Source organism: Tripterygium wilfordii, chromosome 4, assembly GCF_013401445.1.
Source record: "Tripterygium wilfordii isolate XIE 37 chromosome 4, ASM1340144v1, whole genome shotgun sequence".
NCBI classification, from domain to species: domain Eukaryota; kingdom Viridiplantae; phylum Streptophyta; class Magnoliopsida; order Celastrales; family Celastraceae; genus Tripterygium; species Tripterygium wilfordii.
In genome coordinates this window covers 8853551-8878649 of record NC_052235.1, presented here as the reverse complement: position 1 = coordinate 8878649, position 25099 = coordinate 8853551, and the positions used below count along the sequence as shown (strand labels likewise).

The 25099-nt window shown below is 36.3% G+C and overlaps 3 protein-coding genes across 3 annotated transcripts; 2 read left to right on the top strand and 1 right to left on the bottom strand.

The window, feature by feature from the left end:
- Window positions 1-10864: 10864 nt before the first annotated feature.
- On the top strand, window positions 10865-16575 carry LOC119995917 (transcription factor VIP1-like). The gene is made up of 4 exons (XM_038842393.1): window positions 10865-11504; window positions 12511-12643; window positions 15456-15540; window positions 15982-16575. Exons 1-4 carry the CDS (start codon window positions 10966-10968, stop codon window positions 16221-16223), a joined length of 999 nt encoding a protein of 332 aa, XP_038698321.1. The 5' UTR covers window positions 10865-10965; the 3' UTR covers window positions 16224-16575.
- A 1389-nt stretch (window positions 16576-17964) lies between these two features.
- Window positions 17965-20538, top strand: LOC119997802 (abscisic acid 8'-hydroxylase 3-like). The gene is made up of 9 exons (XM_038844999.1): window positions 17965-18243; window positions 18319-18637; window positions 18712-18864; window positions 18952-19215; window positions 19296-19382; window positions 19478-19556; window positions 19641-19747; window positions 19836-19954; window positions 20121-20538. Exons 1-9 carry the CDS (start codon window positions 18035-18037, stop codon window positions 20209-20211), a joined length of 1428 nt encoding a protein of 475 aa, XP_038700927.1. The 5' UTR covers window positions 17965-18034; the 3' UTR covers window positions 20212-20538.
- Window positions 20539-20871: 333 nt separating this feature from the next.
- Window positions 20872-24204, bottom strand: LOC119996193 (serine decarboxylase-like). The gene is made up of 6 exons (XM_038842736.1): window positions 24064-24204; window positions 23639-23956; window positions 22882-23113; window positions 22581-22774; window positions 22320-22456; window positions 20872-21623 (listed from the first exon to the last, which is right to left on the bottom strand). Exons 2-6 carry the CDS (start codon window positions 23937-23939, stop codon window positions 21054-21056), a joined length of 1434 nt encoding a protein of 477 aa, XP_038698664.1. The 5' UTR covers window positions 23940-23956; window positions 24064-24204; the 3' UTR covers window positions 20872-21053.
- Between the last annotated feature and the right edge of the window lie 895 nt (window positions 24205-25099).

The following is a 25099-nucleotide window of genomic DNA, read 5'->3' as shown; positions in this document are numbered from 1 at the left end:
ATTTTCTTCTTTAATATTCGAAGTCTAGTATGTTATGATATGAGTTTTGATGATGAAATGTGTATTCTATATGTTGATCAAAACATGTGTTCTATGTTTGCTATGCATTCTTAATTATATTCTGAACTTGTTTCTATCCTTTAATACTTTAATTTTCAAGGCTAACAAAGATCAAGACATGAAGCTTTTAATCAAGCTTACAAGTCACTAAGTTTCAGGTTCCAGATTTCACTATGAATTGTCTTGTTGTTTTGGCCTTTGCTACTCTTACACAAGTTAGCATATAACAAGTTGTCATCCTATAAAGTCAAAGCTTGCTGAAATTCAATGAATGAGTGCAGAAAAGAAAGATTAGCAGCTAATTTGAAATAACAGCTAACAAAGCATGCTAAAAATTAAATTATGAAGACTTTCCTTGCACCTACAGACATCACATGATCAAAGAGTTAAAGATAGCTGGAATTGTTGAAAAGAAAAGCAATGAAGTAGGTGAAAGAGATAAGAAGTCAAAGGTGGTTGTAAAAGAAATAAAAGAGATGACATAAGTTGTTTGAATTATTGAAGAGATAAGAAGAAGAAATAAATGGAGAAGACAAAAAGTAAAAGACAGCTGCAAAAGAAATAAATGGGAGCTGAAATCTTTCATATCACAGAGCTTTAAAGGTCAAAAAGGTATAGCTCAATGCAACGGACATATTTAGGAATTCTAGTGCATATAAATGCTCATACATACTTCATAGAAAAATACAGAACTTCATTCCAATTCTCTGAGAGTTTTACAAGCATTCAAGCCTTCATTCTTACTCAGAAAATACTCAAGCTTCATTGTACACTCCTTGATCATTATAGGGTCACTTTGTACACACAATTAAGAGTCTAAGTGTTTGTGGTTAGCTTACAAAATCACAAGAAAGTGAGGCTGGCACTTGGTAAGCTAAAACAGCCATTGTAAAGTGAAGTTGACACTTTAAACAACAGCTTGTGTAAAGAGAGAGGCTTGGTTCTTCAACAAGCAAATCATAGTGGATTCAAAATCTCAAGGAGGAGCCTTGAGGAGTGGATGTAGGACTATACAAAGCCGAACCACTATAAATCTGTTTGCACTCTCTTACCCTACTCTTTACTAATTTATTTGTGTGTGTGCTTGTTGTATTTAATTCTAGTACTTGATTCCTACTTGAACTAACCTAGACCTCAAGCTTATATTCACTAATATCAACTTTCTATAAGATTTAAAGTAATATGAAATCAGCAGGTTTAAACTCAAATTTGACATATTTTTAAAGGGTAAAACAATTCACCCCCCCTCTTGTGTTACCTAGAGTCTTTCAATTGGTATCGGAGCAAGGTTTTAAATTCTCATAAGAACTAACATTCTAGAGAATTAGATGGCTGAAGAGTTTGGAATGTCAATCAATAAACCACCATTCTTTAAAGGAAAAGACTATGCTTTTTGGAAAAATAGAATGAAGATTTTTCTACAATCAAATGACATTGAGTTATGGGAAATTGTAGCAAATGGACCATATAAACCAACAAAGCAGATCAAGAAAGGTGAAGAAGAATCAGAGATTGATAAACCTAGAAGTGAATGGAGTGAAAATGACAAGAAGTTAGTGTCCTATAATGCAAAAGCTAAAAACATATTACACTGTGGACTAAGTAGACAAGAATATAATCATATTTCTACATGTGTAACAGCTAGAGATATATGGAAGAAATTAGAAATTAAGCATGAAGGGACAAGTCAAGTTAAAGACTCTAAAATAAATATTCTTGTTCATAAGTATGAGTTGTTCAAAATGGAACCTCATGAGTCAATATCTGATATGTATGGAAGGCTTACTGGTTTAGTAAATGATTTAACTGCTCTTGGTAAAGTGTTTTCAGATGCAGATCAAGTACAAAAGATCCTAAGATCTCTACCTAAAAAGTGGGATGCCAAGGTGACAACAATTCAAGAATCAAAGAACTTGAAGACATTACCTCTTGAGGAACTCATTGGTTCTCTAATGACTCATGAGCTAAAATTGAAGGATAGAGAAGTGGAGGAAGAAGAGGACAGCAAGAAAAGAACTACTGCACTTGTTGTACAAAGTTCCCACGAAGATAGTGAAGATGATAGTGATACTGATACAGCTTTGTTGGTTAAAAATTTCAAAAAATTTATGAAGTACAGGAAGAAGTTTCCTAACGGAAGCAAAAGAAATGAAAAAGGTAAAACAATTGATGAAGTTGTTTGCTTTAATTGTGGCAAAGCAGGACATGTTAAAAATGAATGTCCAAGGAAGAAAAGAGCACACTACAGAGATAAGAAGAAAGAAGATAAGAAAGCACTTAAATCTACTTGGGATCCAGATTCTTCAGAGTCAGACCAATCTGATAATGAAGATATCAGGGCAAACTTTTGCCTAGTGGCTAAGGAAGAAGTTCATTCTTCTGCAGAGGTTAGTGAATCTGATTTGGACTCTGATTATGATGATATTTCTGTTGATGAATTATTTAAATCTTTCCAGGAAATGTGCAATCAGAATGAAAAACTTATCTTTGTAAACAAGAATTTGAAAAAGGAAAATGCTAGCTTGAAAGATAAAGAGAAAGCATGTCTAGAAGAAATAAGTAAATTACAAAGCAAGCTTAACAACTTAAATATAGAACTAGAGGAGCTGAAAAATTTTAAGGACATTATTATGCCTGATAATTCAGATTTGCTAGAAGAACTTAGATGTCTAAAAGAAAAGAACAAATGCTTAGAAGAATCTTTTAAAAATTTTTATGCTAGTTCAGACAAGCTTGATAACATCCTATCTATGCAAAAACCATACATAGATAAAACAGGGATAGGATACAATCCTACTAAATTGAAGGAAACATTATTAGAAAGAAGCAAATTTGATTTTAATGCCTCCACCAGCTCAGTAATTAAAAATTCCAGATTCAGGTCAAGAACTACAAATAAAAAAATTGTCCAAATTTGGGTTCCTAAAGGAACATATGTTGTTGATACTAACCACCAAGGACCCCACAAAGTGTGGGTACCTAAATGAACACAAATTCTCTGCAGGTTTGTCTAAAATCAAGCCTTAAAGCTTGTGAATGGTTTCTGGACAACGGGTGTTCTAGACATATGACTGGAAATCCAAAATTGTTTTCATCCTTCACAATGAAAGAAAATGGAGGATATGTAACTTTTGGAGACAATGCAAAGGGTAAGATCCTAGGTATAGGGTCTATAGGTAATCTCTCTTCATTTTGCATTGAAAATGTGCTCTTGGTAGATGGTTTATCTTACAATCTATTAAGTATTAGTCAATTAACAGATAGAGATCTTAATGTGTGTTTTTCTAAGAAAAAATGTCTTATAACAAGTGTTGAAAATGTCACTGCCCTAACTGGTTTCAGAAAAGGTAACGTTTATAAAATTGACTTGAAAATGTTACATGCAAGTCCTGTAAAATGCTTAGTTGCATCTGAATTAGTAATTGAAAATTGGCATAGAAGACTTGGACATATAGGTATAAGCACCTTAGCTAAATTGACTAAAAGAGGGCTAGTTAAAGGAGTTCCAAATCTGAATTTTGTCAATAATGGTGTCTGTGATACTTGCACAAGAGGCAAGCAAGTGAAATGCTCTTTTAAACCTAAAGATGTAGTTTCTACTTCAAGGCCATTACAACTATTGCATTTGGACCTTTTTGGTCCAAGTAGAGTCAAAAGTCTTGGTGGAAAATCTTATGCTTTTGTTCTAGTTGATGACTATACAAGATTTACATTGGTTCTATTTTTAGCACATAAAAATGAGGCCTTAACTGAATTTTCAAAACTAGTAAAGAAATTGCAAAATGAAAAGAGTTGTTGCATATCTAGAATAAGAAGTGACCATGGAGGTGAGTTTGAGAACAATGAATTTGTAAAATATTGTGATGAACAAGGTATTTCACATAATTTTTCAGTTTCTAGAACACCACAGCAAAATGGTGTGGTGGAAAGGAAAAATAGAACTTTACAAGAAATTGGAAGAACTATGATGCTTAAAAACAATTCACCTAAGTATTTTTGGGCTGAAGCAATAAATACAGCTTGTTATGTCTCAAATAGGTTAACAATAAGACCTATTCTTAAGAAAACCCCTTATGAGTTGTGGAATGGAAGACCTCCTAGAGTTGACTATTTTAAAGTTTTTGGATGTAAATGTTTTATTCTAAATACCAAGGATAATCTAGACAAATTTGATTCCAAATCTGATTTAGGTATCTTTTTAGGCTACTCACTGGTTAGTAAAGCCTATAGGGTGTTTAATAAAAGAACTAAATGTGTTGAAGAAGCAATACATGTTAAATTAGATGAATTATCTACTCTAACACCTTCTTGTGAGAAAAATGTGGATATAGTAACAGAAATTGCAGATTTAACAAACAAGGAAAAAGCTGGTACAATTTCTCCAGAGAAGGAAGATGACTCTGAAGAGGAAGTTGACATTTTTGGAACAAAGAAACAAGAAGAGAAAAATGAGTATGAAACTCATGAAAGCACAACTTCAATACCAACCATAGTAGTGGATCCAAAGAAACCAAGGTACACAACATATCATTCACCAAAAGAAATAATTGGTGATGTACATGAAGGAATTCAGACCAGAAATTCCAGGTTATCATCTCTTAATGTTTTCAATTTTGTTGCACTCATTTCTAAGATTGAACCTAGGAATATAAGTGAAGCTATAGATGACAATGATTGGGTTATTGCCATGCAGGAAGAATTAGATCAATTTCAAAAATGTAATGTATGGGAACTAGTTCCAAAACCAGAAAATAAATCAATCATAGGTACTAGATGGATTTATAGAAATAAAATGGATGAAAGTGGAATAGTTACAAGGAATAAAGCCAGGTTAGTTGCACAAGGTTATAATCAACAAGAAGGCATTGATTTTGGTGAAACCTATGCACCCGTAGCTAGAATGGAAGCCATAAGACTATTAATTGCATTTGCATGTTACAAAGGAATAAAATTATTTCAAATGGATGTTAAAAATGCTTTCTTAAATGGAAAAATTAATGAAGAAGTGTATGTTAAACAACCACCAGGGTTTGAAGACTTGAAACATCCAGATTATGTTTTCAAATTAAATAAAGCTCTTTATGGATTAAAACAAGCTCCTAGAGCCTGGTATGAGAAGCTGTTCAGCTTCTTAATTCAATGTGGTTTTAGCCGTGGGAAAATTGATAACACTTTGTTTATTAAGATTAAAGATCAAGATATACTACTAGTACAAATATATGTTGATGATGTGATTTTTGGAGCTACTAATGAATGTATGTGCAAGGAATTTGCTGCAAGAATGCAGGGGGAGTTTGAGATGAGCATGATGGGTGAACTTACCTATTTTCTTGGCTTACAAGTGAAACAAACGCCTAAGGGAACACACATCAATCAAACCAAATACATAAAGGATCTTCAGATCAAATTTGGAATGGACAAAGCTAAACCTTCTCCAACTCCTATGGCAACTACAACTAAACTTGACATAGACTCAGAAGGCAATGAGGTAAATTCAAAACTCTATAGATCCATGATTGGATCTTTGCTATATTTAACTGCCAGTAGACCAGATATCATGTTTAGTGTATGTATGTGTGCTAGATTTCAATCAAATCCTAAGGAATCACATCTAAAAGTTGTCAAAAGAATTTTTAGATACTTAAATGGTACCCCTACTTTAGGACTATGGTATTCTAGAGAATCAAACTTTGATTTGTTTGGTTTCTCTGATGCTGATTATGCAGGCAGCATAATTGATAGGAAAAGTACCTCTGGCACATGTCAATTTCTAGGAAGAATGTTAGTTTCCTGGTATTCTAAAAAGCAATACAGTGTGGCTCTATCAACCACAGAGGCAGAATATGTAGCTTTAGCGGGCTGTTGTAGTCAACTATTATGGATAAGACAACAACTAAGTGATTTTGGACTCACATATTCAAAAATCCCAATTATGTGTGATAACACAAGTTCAATCAATCTATCAAACAACCCTGTGCATCATTCCAAAGCCAAACACATAGATGTTAGGCACCATTTTATCAGGGACCATGTCATAAAGGGTAATGTTAGCATAGAATACATTGACACTACTCACCAACTTGCTGACATTTTTACAAAACCCTTGAATTCTGAGAGATTTAAATTCTTAAGACATGAACTAGGATTAACTCCAACATCTTAGTTTCTACCATGCATCATTTCAGGGGGAGCATTCAATATTATTCTTTTTGATTATTCCAAAAAGGGGGAGAAACATTGACAAACATCAAGACTTAAATCTGATTTAAGTCATACATATTTTGGCATCATCAAAAAGGGGGAGAATGTTATGATATGAGTTTTGATGATGAAATGTGCATTCTATATGTTGATCAAAATATGTGTTCTATGTTTGCTATGCATTCTTAATTATATTCTGAACTTGTTTCTATCCTTTAATACTTTAATTTTCAAGGCTAACAAAGATCAAGACATGAAGCTTTTAATCAAGCTTACAAGTCACTAAGTTTCAGGTTCCAGATTTCACTATGAATTGTCTTGTTGTTTTGGCCTTTGCTACTCTTACACAAGTTAGCATATCACAAGTTGTCATCCTATAAAGTCAAAGCTTGCTGAAATTCAATGAATGAGTGCAGAAAAGAAAGATTAGCAGCTGATTTGAAATAACAGCTAGCAAAGCATGCTAAAAATTAAATTATGCAGACTTTCCTTGCACCTACAGACATCACATGATCAAAGAGTTAAAGATAGCTGGAATTGTTGAAAAGAAAAGCAATGAAGTAGGTGAAAGAGATAAGAAGTCAAAGGTGGCTGTAAAAGAAATAAAAGAGATGACATAAGTTGTTTGAATTATTGAAGAGATAAGAAGAAGAAATAAATGGAGAAGACAAGAAGTAAAAGACAGCTGCAAAAGAAATAAATGGGAGCTGAAATCTTTCATATCACAAAGCTTTAAAGGTCAAAAAGGTATAGCTCAATGCAACGGACATATTTAGGAATTCTAGTGCATATAAATGCTCATACATACTTCATAGAAAAATACAGAACTTCATTCCAATTCTCTGAGAGTTTTACAAGCATTCAAGCCTTCATTCTTACTCAGAAAATACTCAAGCTTCATTGTACACTCCTTGATCATTATAGGGTCACTTTGTACACACAATTAAGAGTCTAAGTGTTTGTGGTTAGCTTACAAAATCACAAGAAAGTGAGGCTGGCACTTGGTAAGCTAAAACAGCCATTGTAAAGTGAAGTTGGCACTTTAAACAACAGCTGGTGTAAAGAGAGAGGCTTGGCTATTCAACAAGCAAATCATAGTGGATTCAAAATCTCAAGGAGGAGCCTTGAGGAGTGGATGTAGGACTATACAAAGCCGAACCACTATAAATCTGTTTGCACTCTCTTACCCTACTCTTTACTAATTTATTTGTGTGTGTGCTTGTTGTATTTAATTCTAGTACTTGATTCCTACTTGAACTAACCTAGACCTCAAGCTTATATTCACTAATATCAAGTTTCTATAAGATTTAAAGTAATCTGAAATCAGCAGGTTTAAACTCAAATTTGACATATTTTTAAAGGGTAAAACAATTCACCCCCCTCTTGTGTTACCTAGAGTCTTTCATAGTAGTGTAGAAATCTACCTCAAGAGATCATAGCCGGTAGAGAGAGGGGGGATCGTGAAGGCAACACGGCCTTCTTTGAGAGATTTCTCACCTTAAAGAGTGGACACCGTGCTGATGAAGCTTCTGGATATTTGGAGATGACGGAATAAAGAGAGGGAGGGGGAGAGGGTAGAGAGATAATGAGGGGATGGGTGGGGATCAGAGACAATGTTGGAGTGAGAACAAAAAGAGAGAAAAAAATTGAAGAAGAAAATGAATGATGCGAGAGAAGCGGTAAACTAATTGCAAGGTTTTTTGATTTTTTTCCCCTTATATAATCTATGTGGCATGTTGAGTTGACATGTCATATAAATTATGTAAAATTATGGCGGTCACTCACTGGCTATGCAATCGTCTTCTATGATATTAGATATATCTTGGTTTGCTAGATATATCTTGGCTTGTTTTATGGACACCATAGGTGGATGGCTAGGTAAAATTGAATGTTGATGGGGCTTTGTTCAAGGAGTGTAATGCTCTAGGGTAGGGGCGGTGCATAGGAATGCTAGTGGGGAGGTTAGAATGGTCATGGCTGAGAGTATAGCTGGTTCGGTAGAGCCATTATTCTGTGAACATAATGTTATTACCGTGGCGCTCCTTGTTACAATGGATAAGGGTGTGTCAAAATTTTTTTTGGAGGTGTACTCAATTATGGTATTAACAAGCGAGAAGTATGACGAATCACCTATGACACACTTTATTCAACAAAGCCAAATAGTTAATACGCATGTTGGGGTGATAGGATGCCAACAGGTGCGACGAGAGGGGAACTCGGTTACTCACACCTTCGCCTATTTATCATGAAATTTACGTGGTTTAAGAGTTTGGTCACATGACTACCCAACGAAGATTCACTCTCTAGTAGAGAAGGAATTCATCCACGGATTGTAACATTTTTTTATGAATGAAAATTAATTTTTATTCAAAAAATCATTGTTATTTATCATTTATTATCTTTTGGAAATTTTTAGAAAATATTGATATTAAAATGTAAGGAAAGTGAGGGCCTCAATTTTGTTATTAGTCGTCGGATATATCAAGAAAAAAATGTTGCACATCGAAAAATTGAGGGAAAGTAAAGTGTTTTATAAGTTAAGATATAACACCTCTCATTTGCAGAGAGCCTACAAAATTGTGTGGGCCTTGCAAGCCCAAAGTAAACAATACTTCAACAAGATATTTAAGTACTCATAAAATTAACCTATTTTTTGATTTTTTAAAGGGTAAAAGAGTAATCAATCAAAAATATAAATCCAACGGAGCATCCATGTTTTTTTATAGGCAACAGAGTAAATTATATTGAAACAGAACAAAAGGACATACAATAGGGCATCGGAGGATGGCCTATGATAAAGTACATAAAGATGGCATAGGATGAGGCCAAGCATACAATAGAGCATCCACGTTTTAATCTTCACTCCATCGACTAGACCAGAATTCTCACTCGCCCCCATTTTCCGTTCATAGTTTGACCAAATAAATAAGGCTTAATAGAATATGTGGTCACAAAAGATTGATCATGTTCCATTTTGATCGTTGATTGTCAAAACATTCCAATTCAGTCACTTAAAAGTCAAATTTGTATCAATTTGATCACTTGCGTAGAATTTATCAATTTCAGTGATGTGGCAAGTTGATTGTTAAATCAACGTTATATTTCGATGATGTGTCAAGCGGCGTTTCTTAGGTGGCAAACGTTGCTGACATCTTAATAGGTTGACATGTCAATAGTTATTTCCACTTTGAGAATTATTTTCGACATATAACAATTGTTTAATGGTTAACCTGCCACATCAATATATTGATAGACCGAAATTGATAAATTATGCCCGAGTGATCAAATTAGCACAAATTTGATTTTAGATGATTGAACTGAAACATTTTGAATGTCAGTGATTAAAATAAAATATTACCAATTTTTCAATGACCACATATTCTAATAACCCAAATTTATAACGAAGAAACACACATCGATTTGATCCAATACTCAGATTCATAATGATTGCATCACAGATATCAGGACTGCCTTTTGCGGCATCGTCCCCCAAGAGCATGGTCAAATTCCTCTATAGTTACGGTAAAAAGATAATGCCACGCCACGCAGATTGCCACCTCAAGTATGTGGGCGAAGAAACCCGCGTCATCGCTATTCTCCACAACATCAAGTTCTCTGGTACATCATTCTTATTCGTTTCATTAGTTATCCAATCCCCAATTTTCAAGCCCTAATCATTGAGTTGATAATGTCATTTATTCTTGTTTTATGCCCACTGAAATTGGCAAGTCCTGGTATCTAAACAATATGAATTGTTTTGAGCTGTTTGTGGTAAAATCTAAATTTTGGAATGAATGGCGCTTTAGTTTCGATTGGAGCACATGCTAGATGTAACTAATTAAAATCCGATTGCTTGCTTTCAGTATTGACTTGTAGTGAAACTATTGATATTTGTAATTGCTTTAATTTCATTTCTGTTAAGTTTTTTTTAGATCTTTTAAACTTTTCAGGTTTTGTTTGTTTTGATTAATTTTGACTAAAAAATATCTTTAATGGTGGATTCGCTATAAAAAAATCACAGAGAGTATTCAGATTTGGGTTTCAGAAGCAGCTTGATGGAACTCATAACCGACACTGACGGCCAGTCCGAAAGATGGGGAGAGACTGATGAGGTTGCCTAAAATGGCATGTGTACTTTTTAGAAAAAGTTCTTATAAAATTTATACGTATACACTTGTTAGTTAAAAAATAATTTTTTCCTTATTTTTTGTTGTCTTGGTAGCACATTGACTTATTGAACTAATAAAAAAACTTACGGTAAAATGATTCAATAAAGTCAATAATCAATTTACAACATTTGGAATGTGAGTCGTCAGGCACTCCGCACTCAGTTGTAACAAGGTTTAATTGTCAATTACTAAAAGTAACATTTACTCCAAATAAAATTCTATTCAAAATTAGATATTATGTAAATTGTATGTAAGATTTCTCTGCTTTTAATTTAGGATCTTATTATTTTATTAAATATTTTATAAATAATTAATCAATAATTTGCATTAAAGGATAAATTTATAATTTCATAATAAACGAACACTAACTAACTACAAACAAAGAAAGTAGGAGAGTTTACTCTCACCGACTAATTTATATATTTCTCATGCCCCCTTAACTAATGAATCATCTCCACCAAAACACACCCCCGGTGACTGTGAGTGGTGATTCTCTCTCCCTTTGTCAACACCGGCCACAACCACCACCTCCGAAATGGATCCAAACAAGTACTTGGAGAAGCAGCCGAGTGCGATGGACGTAGAGCAGATGCCGGAAACCCCAAACCACCAAAGAGGGACCCACCACCGTCGGGCCCACTCCGACACCTCATTCCGATTCGACGACTTCCTCCTCTTCGACCCTTCCGAGCTCGACCTCTCCTTGCTCGACCTTCCCTCCAATCCCTCCAATACTACTCCACCTACCGCTCCTGTTGTGCTCGGTAACTCTTCCGATGACTCTTCCTCCAATAACGCCCCCAAACCCAAACCCATCAACCATTTCCGGAGCTTGTCCGTGGATTCTGACTTCTTTAATGGGTTGGGCCTCAATTCTGGAGCCGGAGATGATAAATTTGGCGGGAAACCTGCTACTGCGGCTCAAGGGGAGAAGAGAGGGTATCATCACAGGCATAGTTATTCGATGGACGGATCGTTTGATGTTGACTCAGTTTTGGGTGATGAGACTAAGAAAGCTATGGCAGCTGACAAACTCGCTGAACTTTCTTTGATTGATCCCAAGAGAGCTAAAAGGTTAAGTATTTCTTACTTTATTTTGTTTGTTTTATTAGTTCTTAATTTTTGTTTGTTGTTGCAAGTTTTTGAGCTTGGTAGTTTTTTGTTTGATGTATAGTTGATTTTATGATAAGTGTGATATGTGGTTTTTGTAGATATTGTTGCTTGAATTCTTGAATTCGTGAATTTTTTGACCCAACAGAAAGAAAATAAATAGGAATTTCTGTTTAGATTATGAATTTCTCATACTCTGGTTCGGATAATTGTTGTTTGAGCTATTGAACCATAAAATGAATAAACCACTCCTTTAAGAAGCTAATCTTCTTGGAAAACAAAAATGTATGCTAAAAACGAGCCCCAGTATAAAAATCTATCAACTGCACTATATTTAGGGTTTTTCCTGGGAGAGAAACCCTTAAAAACGCGTATAATATATATAAAAGAAAATCAATGGGAAGTTTGAATGAAATAGATTGTTTCAAATTCAAACTAGTAATTGAGGTTACACAAAATCTTAGTAAAAAAAAGAAGATACTTTCTAGTAAGGTACCCTATCAAAGTTATTATGTTAAATTCATTTTGTATTGTACAAATTCCATTTATATACGTGTTTCCGACAAACATACGGTACTCTATTTTACATTACAAGACGTTGGAGTAATTGAAAATGCCAGATCCCCAGTATGGTATTATTTTGCAATGCAGGGATATATTTGTTTGTTTCTGTGGATTCTCTGCAGAGCATGTGTTTGAATTCACGAGTTAATCATTTCAAGTGAACACACTGAATTCTGGGGAGAATTGTTGGTTTTGGATTCAAATTGTTATTCATGATTTCGTTCTCTTGGCTGTTTAATTTCTCGGCCTTTTTTATTTGTTATCTATGTACATGTTTCTATGATAATATTTTTGCCTAATAGTGGGAGACGTTGATTTTGTTCAGTGAAGGAAATTGGGTGTATATGGATGAAATAGAAAGTAATTTTTTTCCTCTCATGTATTATCTTTCCTTTTTTTGTTGCAGGGTTCTTGCTAATAGACAGTCTGCTGCACGTTCTAAGGAGAGGAAGATAAAATACACTAATGAACTGGAGAGAAAGGTGCAAACACTTCAGACAGAAGCAACCACCCTCTCTGCACAGGTCACGCTGCTCCAGGTACTAACTTGCTTCAATGCAGCATGGAGACCAATTAATTCTTGAAGGTAGATTAATATCTAGTTCATTGGGAAATCTATATATGTGATTTTCTTATTGGAATTGATGACTCAAGGTGCATTTGGTGTATGCTTTTATAAATCCTTCTTGCATTTCTTTGGCTGGCCTTACCTTTTGCTTTCTTCTAAGATGTTAGTAAGTCCTTTATCAGCTTTGCTACAGGATACCAGAAGAAACATGACCTTCTAAATATTTGTGGATTGGTCCAAACTTCACGTTAATCATTTGTATCTCACCCATTATGGGAACTTTTAATGAATGTGGTTGTAATTTCTTGTCATATTTTATATTTGTCGAGGCTCAGAAATATATTTATTTCAATTGAAGCTGGTGAAGCTTCTTTAGTGGTGCCACACCAACCATGCCTATACTATATCAAAACATTTAGATGTAACTCTAGACCATAGTTATTCAGACATCTTAAATGCAATTTGGATGACATTGAAGGTTGTGATTTGACAACGCTGTCTAAGCTCAACCTAATTTCTTCTCCAATGCAGCCTAGTATTTGGAATGATACATCTAACATCTGACATGTTTGTATATATCTTGTGTGCGTATAGGCACTTGCGTGGGCACATTTATATATCAATCCAACTAACTTCCTCTGTATTACGTAAGCATAAGAGGATGGTTCCGTATTCCTGTAACCTTTTCGTGGACCAAAGTCTCAAACCCTGTTATATTTTTGGTAATCTCAATTTAAATTGTTGGGCCTGTTGCATTCAACCAAAATTGTTGTGCCTGTGTATCTTTATTCATTTTACAGTCTGGAACTCTCCAGCCACAGTTTTTCGGGATTTCCAATTGTAATTGGTTTTTGGTGTAAGCGTCGCAGCATTTATTAAGCCCATCCACATTTGAAATGCGAGAAACTTGACTGTAAATCAATATTTGAAAGTTCATAATTGCATTCTGATCTCTCTCTCTCTCTCATATATCTTTATATATAGACACATATTTCTTAATGTTTTGGTCTCTTGTGATTATAGACTCATGAGACTATATGGTTCTCCCCACAAATGCCTTGAATCCCCTGGAAGATTTCATAAGCACTGGAACAAGCCTCTCTAAACTTTTCTAATAGACTAGCTTGACGCTCACGAATGTTTGTAAAACACTCCAGAGTTGGCAAGGTTGTGAAACATCCTGGAGTCCCTATGGAGCCATCAGCAGTTAAGATCCAATAATTTATGTGACAATCATAGGCTGTTTCAAAACCTTGAATTTGAATGGGTATGTTAGATTAGGTGCCTAGGTTTACTGGCTTCCTTGAAATACCTCTGGATTAACTTCTACATTTGACAACTGACCAAGTTGCTTTGAGATTTTCAAATTTCCTCGTCAGTCTATTCTTTCATTGCTTGTATAACATCTGTTTGTGCTAGGATTTTCTGTAAGAACTGTTCACGTGTCAGCTATTTTTTGCTTTGTTGTCTAATACTAATGCAGATTCTAGATGCACCCAACTCATAAATGCATGGGGAATAGTGGACAAATTTTTTTTTTTGATCTAGTATTTTTCATTTCAAAAATTTCATAACCTTTTGTATGTTACTGATTTAGTACATGTCATGTGCCATATATACTATGGGTTATATCTTTTTTTCTTGACACTACGTGAATATTTATCATGGGGGATGTGTATCTTATTCGCACATACAAGGGTTCAAATCTTCCCCTCCCCCAAGATTTCGTAAGGAAAAATTGGCCTACCATAGTCTACTGTGCTCATCCCTATGTGAAATTACTTCTTGATGACTGTCAATGCTTCAAGTAAATGTTCCCAATCTAATCTTGTTTCGACTTTGACTATCTTACTTATTCTGTATAATTTTTCTCTCAGTACTTGTATGCCTTTGTTGGGACTTTCTAAGTATGGTGGAACATTGGGAAAGACTGTGCAACACAAACATTCTCTCTTAAAGCACAAGAGAGGAAGTATCTACCTACATAGGAATGTCACACACCATTCATTGCTTATACGAGTCTAAGACACTTTTAGATGCACTAATGCAGTAATGCCAATATACGTGTCAAGTTCTGTCAACAAAGATAACTTCAGTGGTTGACCAGTGTAATCCTATGCCTTCTAATAATTCCTCGTATCTACCTAATAAATCCTTGACTGGCGAGCATGTGGCCGAATGGTAGAGTTGTAGCGGTGTAACCTAGAGGTCACTGGTTCAATTCTTTGAAATAGTCTCTCCACATATTATGTGATGGTAAGATCTACATGCATCCAGCCTATCCCCGACCTCGCCACTGCGGGAGCTTTTTGCACGGGAGTTGTTTACCTTTTTTTGCCTACCTAATAAATCCTTGAATTATCAACTTTTTTTTCAAAATCATTTTCCAACTTTTAATTGGTTTTCCCATTTTGCATAAGTTTTTGCTTTTGCTTTTCCCTTCCTTTGGTCATTTTTCTGCTCCCTTGCTTGAAATACTTCGAATTTTTTCCCCACATTTCTTTTCTGTGGCTGCTGCTCTTCTTTGGGTTGGACCCTGGCCACCCAATTTCTTTTGCCTCACTGAATTTTAGCTCACTCTGGTTTTAGAGGTTGAAACACTGGTGAGAAATTTTCCCATCTTGATGCTTTATGCCCCCAAAGTTCAAACATTTGATATCTAGTTACTTTAGAATATGGGGGTTATACTGTGATGCATGTTACTGGCTCCTACTTGAATTCCACTGCGTAGAACTGCATAGTCAAATACAAACTATTTACATATAACATTTCATGTGATGCAGAGAGACGCCACTGGGTTGACTGCTGAGAATAAGGAACTCAAATTGCGGTTAGAGGCTATGGAGCAACAAGAACAACTTAGAAATGGTATGTTGGTGATGGGAATGCTTATGCTATTTTATTTATAGTCTTTGGAATCATGTGATTGAATTTAATTTATTATTATCACTCATCATTTCAAACGGGGTAATTATCTACTTTATTAACTTTTAGCAATTAGAAATCTCAACACTTTTAGGCACAGATCATGTAGTACATCAAAGAGCAGAAGATTGTTTCTCTGCCATAAATTACCGATATTTAATTCTCATTAGTGAACATTAATTTTAATGACCAAAGGGCAGGAGTACATATGATGTATGAGCAATAGGTAAAGATTGTAGTGGTTTTCTTTTGTATATGATTTTGATTTGCTTGTCTGAGTACCGACATCCAACTGTGCGATTGCTTCTTATTTCTTTGCAAATGTTCTAGGAAATGGAATTTTGTTTCAGGGATTCTTAATAATATTTGCTCTACCACCCACAGCTTTGGATGAAGCGCTGAGGGAAGAGGTGCAGCGTCTCAGGATGGCAACTGGCAAAATTACAGCTATGAGTAACAGAGCATTACCTCCTCAGTTTCCTGCCCAGCCAGGCTTGCAGCACTTTGGCAGCCACCAAATGCAGCAACACCAACAGCAGCTTCACGTTTCTCACAGATCCACCAACGGTCAGAAAGTAAATGGTCAGCCCCACCCCAGCTTCTTGGACATTAACCACCGGACCTAGTGAGGCTCTGAGAAATTTACATTGTCACGCCATGAATCCAGTGGTGGGAAATACAAGGTAATTCAGTCTAGTAACATCTTTGTAAATATAAAATATTTACACGTAGCAGGTGGAATGTTATGAAGAGTGTTGTTCAGATATCTTCTGTGTATCATCTATACATAAGGCTGTGTTAGTCGTAGGACAAAAACTGATAGTAACATGTGCCGGAGGTTATTAGAATCTCTCATTGAACAATTGATTGACAACTTATTGTTATAGTGGTTGTATGTATAGAACAAATAGCTCTGTAGCTAGTTTCAGTAAACTTAAGACATATGTTTCCCGGCAAACGATCTCCCTTGTAGAGTTCGGAAGTTTCTTCTTTTTTTTTTGGCCAGTGCTTGATTTACCATGGTTAGAATCTACAGTTATAGGGACAGGGAAACAAAGATTCTCTCCCCATAACTAGAAACTTAAATATCTAATCTTATACTTGATCATAATTCATGATGAGGAGTACTTCCGTTGCATTTTCCTTGCGTGCGTTTGATGAGGATGAAGATGACGCTGTGGCTTGGGCATAATTGTATAAAGCATGATTTTGCTCTCAATTGTTCTTGTTTCTAGTTTATACAGTTGCTAGACTTTTGCATCTGCCAGAGGTGGTACTTGCCAAAGTTGTCGTAATCTGTACGAATTATGGAGTACTTGCCAAAGTGTTGTGCATTGTTGTCAATTTTAATCACAAGAAACTCTTTTCCTGCCATGTTTGATTTAACGTCTTTTTGGTTGGGGATCAACCCTTGAGACAAAGGGAGATTGTTACATCAAGGATTACTTACTGGTGACTAGTCATATTGCAAAAATACCCATTTTTCTACATACGTGAGTGAAGCTCGGCTCATTTAGTAGACCGAGAACTCCCTTAGAGTTCCCTTCGATATCATGTTAAAAAAAGTTCAGTTCAAATATTATAAATCAATATTATATCGAAGGGACACATGACTTTGTTCTTTTTGAGCCATCATCATTGGTTATTAGGCCTAGAAAATACGTTTATGTGAAAGGAGCTAGTCTTGACACAAACATAATCACATTTCCATGAGAACATATCTCAAAAGGTCTATTTATAAAAATGGATTGACCGAGTATATATTTGTTTTTACTTGTGTAAGCAATTTGAACCATTCCACACCTAGAACTTATAGTGTTCCCTACCCGTGTTTCCAATATGATCTGATCTTCTCACCACATCCACATCAAGAAAGACCTCTCATTCCTCTTTCATTTCTCGGGTTTTCAGTATTCTGTGTATATCCAAAGACTCTTGGGACATATAAATACATTAAATAAGACAGGATATATACTCTAAATAAGACATTTTGCAACTCCCCTTTTGTCGGCAACAAAGTTCTCATCGTCATCAACGAAACTGACCATGACTATACTTGGAATTTTCATTTCTGGATTTAATAAAAAAAACCAGAAACTTAGGACGGCAAGGAAATGATGAATATATCAACCCTTTGAATCCAAGAACTTACACCAATTAAGTTTAGATTCTGCCATTTGTTTACTACATTTACATAAACAGACAATCATAAGATGGTTGATTTTGCAGAACGAATCACCATAGGTATATATGTATACATAAACAAATCCTTTATAAATTAGTTGGAGATGAATCTTAAGAACAAAACACATACATACATACATACTTATACATACATACATACATATATATAAATAGGTGCTGATACTTTGTTAAGGACACCATCACTTCTGGTTACATAGACATTGAGTTCTTCATTCGGAGTTGGTGATTAGTGATGGAGATAAGCATATCATTGCTAAGCTTAGTCCTCTTCTGCATTTTTATGCTTTCAGTCTTCTTCTTGCTGTATTGGGCATCCCCAAAACCAATGGATGACATCCCAGGCAGCCTTGGTTGGCCTGTAATCGGTGAAAGCATTGCATTCATCTACGAGTTTTCTAGCCCATCCGGGATTTTCAGCTTCATGAATAAAAGACAGCAGAGGTAATTAATTCATCACCTTAACTGTCTCTGTGCGTAAAATCGTCGTTGGTTTTATATTCATGAATTGAGTTGTAGGTATGGAAAGGTGTTCAAGTCCTTTGTGTTGGGAAGATTCACTGTTTTCTTGACTGGGAGAGAAGCAAGCAAGATCTTGTTAACAGGAAAAGATGGTATGGTGAGCTTGAATTTGTTCTATACAGGACAGCAAGTACTTGGTCCAACCAGTTTGCTCCAGACCAGTGGAGAAGCACACAAGAGACTCCGACGACTGATCGGGGAACCACTATCAGTTGATGGCCTCAAAAAGTATTTTCAGTTCATCAACACTCTTGCAATTGAGACATTAGATCGCTGGTCTGGACGAAATGTCAATGTTCTTGAAGAAGTCTCTACAGTAAGTATCTATTCTTCTGTCAAAAGAAATTAAGTCTCTGACGATTTAACCGATAAGTTTTCGGTATTCAACAGTTCACTCTTCAAGTCATAGGAAATATGATAATGAGCTTAGAGCCTTCTGGGAGGGAGCAGGAAGAGTTCAGGGCGAATTTCAAACTCATTTCATCCTCTTTTGCATCCTTGCCCTTCAAAGTTCCCGGAACAGCCTTTTATCGTGGTATTAAGGTAAGCTCATTTGCTATTCAGATTTGCTTCAACGATAGTCGAGTGCATACCAACAAGATTTATGATTGATTTGGGTGTGTTTACCAGGCTCGGGATAGGATGTATGCCATGTTAGATGTTGTAATATCTAGGAGAAGACAAGGAGAAGTCAGACAAGATTTCTTGGAATCACTGATAATGAAACAAGCTAAAACAGCAGGCGGAGAAGAGAACGATGACAAACTCACCGATGCACAGTTGAAGGACAACATACTGACATTGCTAGTTGCAGGTCATGACACCACAACTGCTGCTCTCACTTGGCTCATCAAATTCCTCGAAGAGAATCCGCCTGTTCTGGAGCAACTCAGAGTACTATTTTAACACATACTATCTCAGCGCAATATCGCAACCAGAAAAATCATAAATGGTGTCTGATGTTGGATTTGCAGGATGAGCATAGACAAATTCAAGTGCAAAGAACAGAGGGAACATCTCTCACTTGGTCTGAAGTTAATAACATGCCTTATACAGCTAAGGTGAGCACTGTAATTTGCATAATCACTCCATTTTTCAGCATAATCCGTCAGTGACAGCTTCTGAACTATTTTATTGTTTTCGCATAAACTTTAAGGTAATAAGTGAGACTCTCCGAAGAGCCACGATACTACCATGGTACTCAAGAAAAGCAGCACAAGACTTTGAGATCAATGGTACTTATCAGCAAAGCCAGAGATAATTAACCCCCAATAGATATAAATATATGTGGCACTGAAACTTCATGTTTTACATCTCAGGATACAAAATCAACAAAGGCTGGTCCGTCAACTTAGATGTTGTCTCCATTCACCATGATCCAGAAGTCTTCACTAATCCATATAAGTTCGATCCTACAAGATTTGATGTAAGTTCTTTCCAAGATAGTGAATTATCAATTAGATTCTCCATCCTAAAATTATCTGCAGGTATATAATACGAAAAATCTATTGCAGACACCTTTAAGGCCTTTCAGCTTTCTTGGATTTGGTAGCGGGCCACGAATGTGCCCTGGAATGAACCTAGCGAAACTGGAAATCTGCATATTCATTCATCACCTTGTTTGCAGATATAGGTAAGACGTATATCTAACAATCTCAGTACATCTAATGAAATAATTATGGAACCACTACAGAGTGCTAAAGACTAGACTGTTTGTGCATAAATATGGTCAGCTTGTTAAAACTTCAATTAGACAGAAGCTACATTTCTAAAAAATAACATTGTAATTACCAAAACAGGTGGAAACCTCTGGAGAAGGATGATTCTGTACAGCCAACGCTCGTCAGGATGCCAAAAAACAAGTATCCAGTTGCAGTCGAACCACTCTGAGAGAACTTGCTAATCATACAAATATCTGAGAAAGGAAGGAAATATCAAAGCGTTCACAGAAACACAAATAAAAGAGATAACAGATGCTATGCCACAGAAACTAAGTTTTACACAGCGTGAATAATGTAGACATGTAGTTATGCAGTTCTGAGTTACTATTTCTTCCACACATGATGCGCCGCCAAGTATTTTGTAATAGTATGTTAACTAGGGAACTTCAATCCTTCAATTTCAATAGCATCCTGCATCGCAGTACTAAGCTAGCATATAACATTTGCTTATGTTTCGCTATATTATGAAGGTATCATACCGAAAATAAACAAAAAAGATATTCTTGTTCAAGGGTGGGGGGACCTGTCCAATGAGTAGTCAAAAGAGAGTCAATTAGATTTGCATTATAGGGGGGAAAAAAGACAGGACAACCAAGTTTATGACTTCATTGCATGATTTGCAAGCTACCTGATGACTTCGACTATCATCATCAAAGATTTGAGTTCTGATTGTTCTAAACATTCCAAAACATTTCAGCCAAACACCAATCCACACACATCAACTGGGACAAGGGTTCTCCTGCAGTTCTGGAAACAACAGACACCTCTATGTCAATACCATTTAGGAGAGGCATCTGAGTGCATAAGACAGACACCAAAGCAACTCAAGTATTCAAAAAATGCTGAAACTTTTATTGAACAAGAATGTATAAGCGAGCGTACACATGCCTGCGTGTTTTTGTGTGCAGAATGATGCAGAAACAAGAAAATCCTCGTAAACAAATCTAGATTCTACCGAACTTTATTCTGATACAATTAAGACAACAGACTGAAAAGATTCACCGATGAAATTTATGACTTGTGCAACGGGCATACACAATTCTCACTTCCTACATCTTCTGCGAGACAGGGAGGCTGTGCTTTCCCATCCTCATACCAAGTGAGGCGATTTTCAATCAGCTCGTTCAAAAAATCATCCAGCTTCTCAATGGTAACATTGGGCATCACAATGACATGAGCCATGTTTCCTTGGCAAGCTAGCTGCCACCTACGAACAAACTCCTCATCTGCGGGCCTTTCAAACACGACCGTGCTACTGAGCTCATTCAACATTGCACTAATCCCAGCACTACGTAGGCAGTCCTTCAAGTAGTGAGCATTTCTAAGACACTTCTGAACTTCTTTCTGAAACCCTTTGTAACCCTTCCTGTTGAGGGTGTACCAGAGGAAGACAGGAGCATGACCATTTCGGCTTCCCATGATAGTGGCATCCCTTGAAGCTAGGTACTCGACATTCCTTGATAGGACATTAATGTGCTCCATTCTTGTTATCTGAACACCACAAGGCATCGGACATCCCACGAACTTGTGGCCAGAAACACTGACACTTCCAATTGGCTTCTTAAATGTAACCTTTGGTGCCTGCTCACCCCCAAAAACAAAGAAGAAAAAAAAAATATTCAGGGAGGAGAAGGATTTATAATATTTATTTAAAAATGTCTATACATGAAAAAATCAAGCCGACATAACTGAGGACAATTAAACCACTCATCAGGTGAATGTCAAATAAATTTGGCCAAGGCAAGACGTAGAAGCTGTTTAAATTACTCAACACAATCCACATATGAGAGTTAAAATCTAGGGGAATTGCTTCCGCTATATATGTCCTCAACTCAAGCTAAGGGTTTCATACTTTCATGTGAAGATTACATATACTTCCATAAAAGCATCAGAGAGTTTCAAATTAAATGGCCATAAAAGGAACAAGGAGACTTCCAAGTGGACAACCCTGCAGAGGGTTAAAACCAATATGGCATTTCTGTTTAAGAGTGCAGCAAATCAATCACAATGCACAAAGCAGTATAGATGATTCAGTCTTTCAGTTCTCCATCCTCAGCTGCATAAATAAATAAATATATATATATATATATTTTAATGGAGTATATATGCATCCTTTTTCTTTACTATAATGCATCACAAGATGACTAGTCTCTCTAGCACAAGAAACCAAACCAATCAAGATCGTGCAGGATGAGAACATTAATGGTGTGCAACAGAATCTAAATCTTCCTAAAGTTCTTACTTCTAACCAGGGGTCTAGGAAATGGTATGACTTACACATTTCACAAAAGGCATCATAAGTCCAAACAGAGCGCCGTCACAATGAATGTAGAACCGATCATGATTAAATCCACAGTATTCAAGGGTTTGTATAACAAGATCAAGGTCATCAACAGCCCCTTTCACTGTAGTGCCTGCAACCCATATAACAAACTGCATGAATTTCACAAGGTAAAATGCCAAAAACGATTAAGCCTACAACTATTTGTGCAGCCAAGGGAATGTAACGCGCACACACAATGAGAGAGAGAGAGAGACCTATGTTAACATTGAGGATGGCTGGTTTGTCCTTGTTAGCAAGAAGTTTAATCCTGAGGTCGGCACAATCAATCTCCCCAGAGAGAAGAGTGTCAACCTTCACACATTCCATTCTATACATGCGTGCTGCTTTAAAGACAGAATAATGTGAATCTCGTGAACCATAAAGAATTCCATCAGGAAACACTTCCCTCCTGCAAAAGAAAGTCATTGTCATCCCCTTTTCCTTTCCCAGCTGAAAATATTAACTCATTGAAAACTAACAAAAAAGTATCACATGGCCAGGTCAAACATAACTAACCCAACTAAAATCCCGTGAAGATTCCCCTCAGTACCGCAATTTGTCATGTAACCCCAGTACTCATCTTTCTCAAGTTCCCATAGACGGGCAAACCAATCTAACACGCCAACCTCAAATTGTCTAGAATGGACACCATAATTACTCTCAATAAAGGGGTCTCCAAGATTATTGATGGAGAAGTGCTGCAGTTGTCCCAGAGCACCATAATCGAAGTCCAAGTTATAAGGATAACCTGTAACAGATGATCCATTCAAAAGTAAGAAGAACAAAAACATTTGGAAACCAAGAACATACGGCATCATTAGGGCATGCTCCAATAAACGAAAAATGCATCAATGTACAAGTAAACTTTTATGCCTCATATTATTCCATCAATTTAAACTCAGAACTCAGAAGTATCAACCTAATAGTCAACTCCACTGATTACAGAATCTTTTGAGTTCCATGAAATGAGAGTTAAAAGAGTGCAAGCACTAAAGTAAGGAATAAGTCAGTTCCGAGGAACCAAAAAGAAGGTAATCCCAGCCTCCATACTGTAAATAAACCTTCACTTTCCTCTATATCTTCCAGCATTTTCTTGACTGCTACCTTCTCGAAATGAATTATTTATGCACAATTATTCCCTGGGCTAATATTGACGTATTAAGTAACCAGAAACCTCAAGCTTTTTGGATAAGATAACACCTTTGACATTAAACTAATAAGTTTAACATGAGATCAGCAATATAAAATGAGACCAAACAGCTTTCAAGTGTACCTAAATGGTGCTTAGTCCGTTCCATAAGATTCTTCCTGTACCTAGCTAGGACGCTAGCTAGGTAAGCCTCTTTATCTCCAGTGAAATCATCATCGGACTCTGGCTCCGTAACCTCCAGGCACATGGTGTGCACGTTCTTCCCTAAAATGATCTCCTTTTCTTCCTTCTGCTCATGTCCTGCACCTCCTAATAACTTCCCATTCTCAGCCACAAGAGGCGGCAGAGGCTCGGAGGCCACCACAGCCGTCGGATCGATGTCCTTCGCCACCCCGTTTGCCTCCGCTTCAATGCTTGCTACCATGATTTCTCTCGTCACACCTTCAAATCCAAACAAAAACGGCTCAGAACAACAACTCGAAAATGCGTTCGTGATTGTGGTTCTAAAGTATGATTGAAATCACAGATCAGGAATGGGAGGGAAGTACCTGAATTGTCGGCGGAATGATAATGGGAGGTCAGTGATGCTACGATCGACGGTGGAGATCGTTTGAGGAGATTCTCCGAAAGAATTGGTTCGGTATTTATAGGGGCCTCTGCTGTCAATTATGATAAGTTCACGATTTTTTTTGTCACCTACCATCCCTACAACTATTATTTCTCAATTTAACATCCGATTCTAAATATTTCTCAATCTATTATTCCAAACCTACGTACCATCCCTACAATTATTATTTCTCAATCTAGCATCCAATTCTATATATTTCTCAATCTATCATTCCAAACCTACGTGACAAACCAACCCTGGACACTTGTTTACTTTTCAAGATTGATTTGGAGTGATAGATTAGGAAATATTTGGAATCGGATTCTAGATTGGGAAATAATAATTGTAGGAGTGGTACATAAGAAAAAAAAAATCTAAGTTGACATGTAAGAAAAATGATTCACCTGCGAACGATGTCGTATGGTATTCTGCATAAACTAAGCAAATTTCACACTGTCCACGTGGTCACGTCAAAGTTAATCACGTCACAGGTGATTAATTAGATGATGAATCTTTTGGTATAAAGGAAGAGCCAAATCCAAATCTAGATCCTTCATTGTCCATATCAGCATTTAAGCAGGTCACATGGCGGGACAACAAGTTTGTCTCTTACTTATCGCCACATGTCATGTTTTTCTGTCGTTTTAAAGTTTTTAAAATAAGAAACGTGGAAAATGGAGGTCGTGTTTTTTTTTTTTTTTTTCCCTTCTTGTTTTCTTCCTCGCGGGGCCCCAAAAGATTCCTCTGCCCATTTAGAACCAAAACAAGTCGAGTAATAAATGGTCCGTTCCGAGTGTGATGTGTTTTCATTTCTTGTAATTGGATGAGTTGGGCAGTCATTAAAAATATTATAGTGAGTAGTGACGGATCCACCTTAAGGTTGGGGCCACGGCCCCCTAGATTTGTGAAAAACTTTATATATATATATTTTTTTATGAATTAATTTTAGTAGAAAATCTAAAAAAATTAATCGAGGG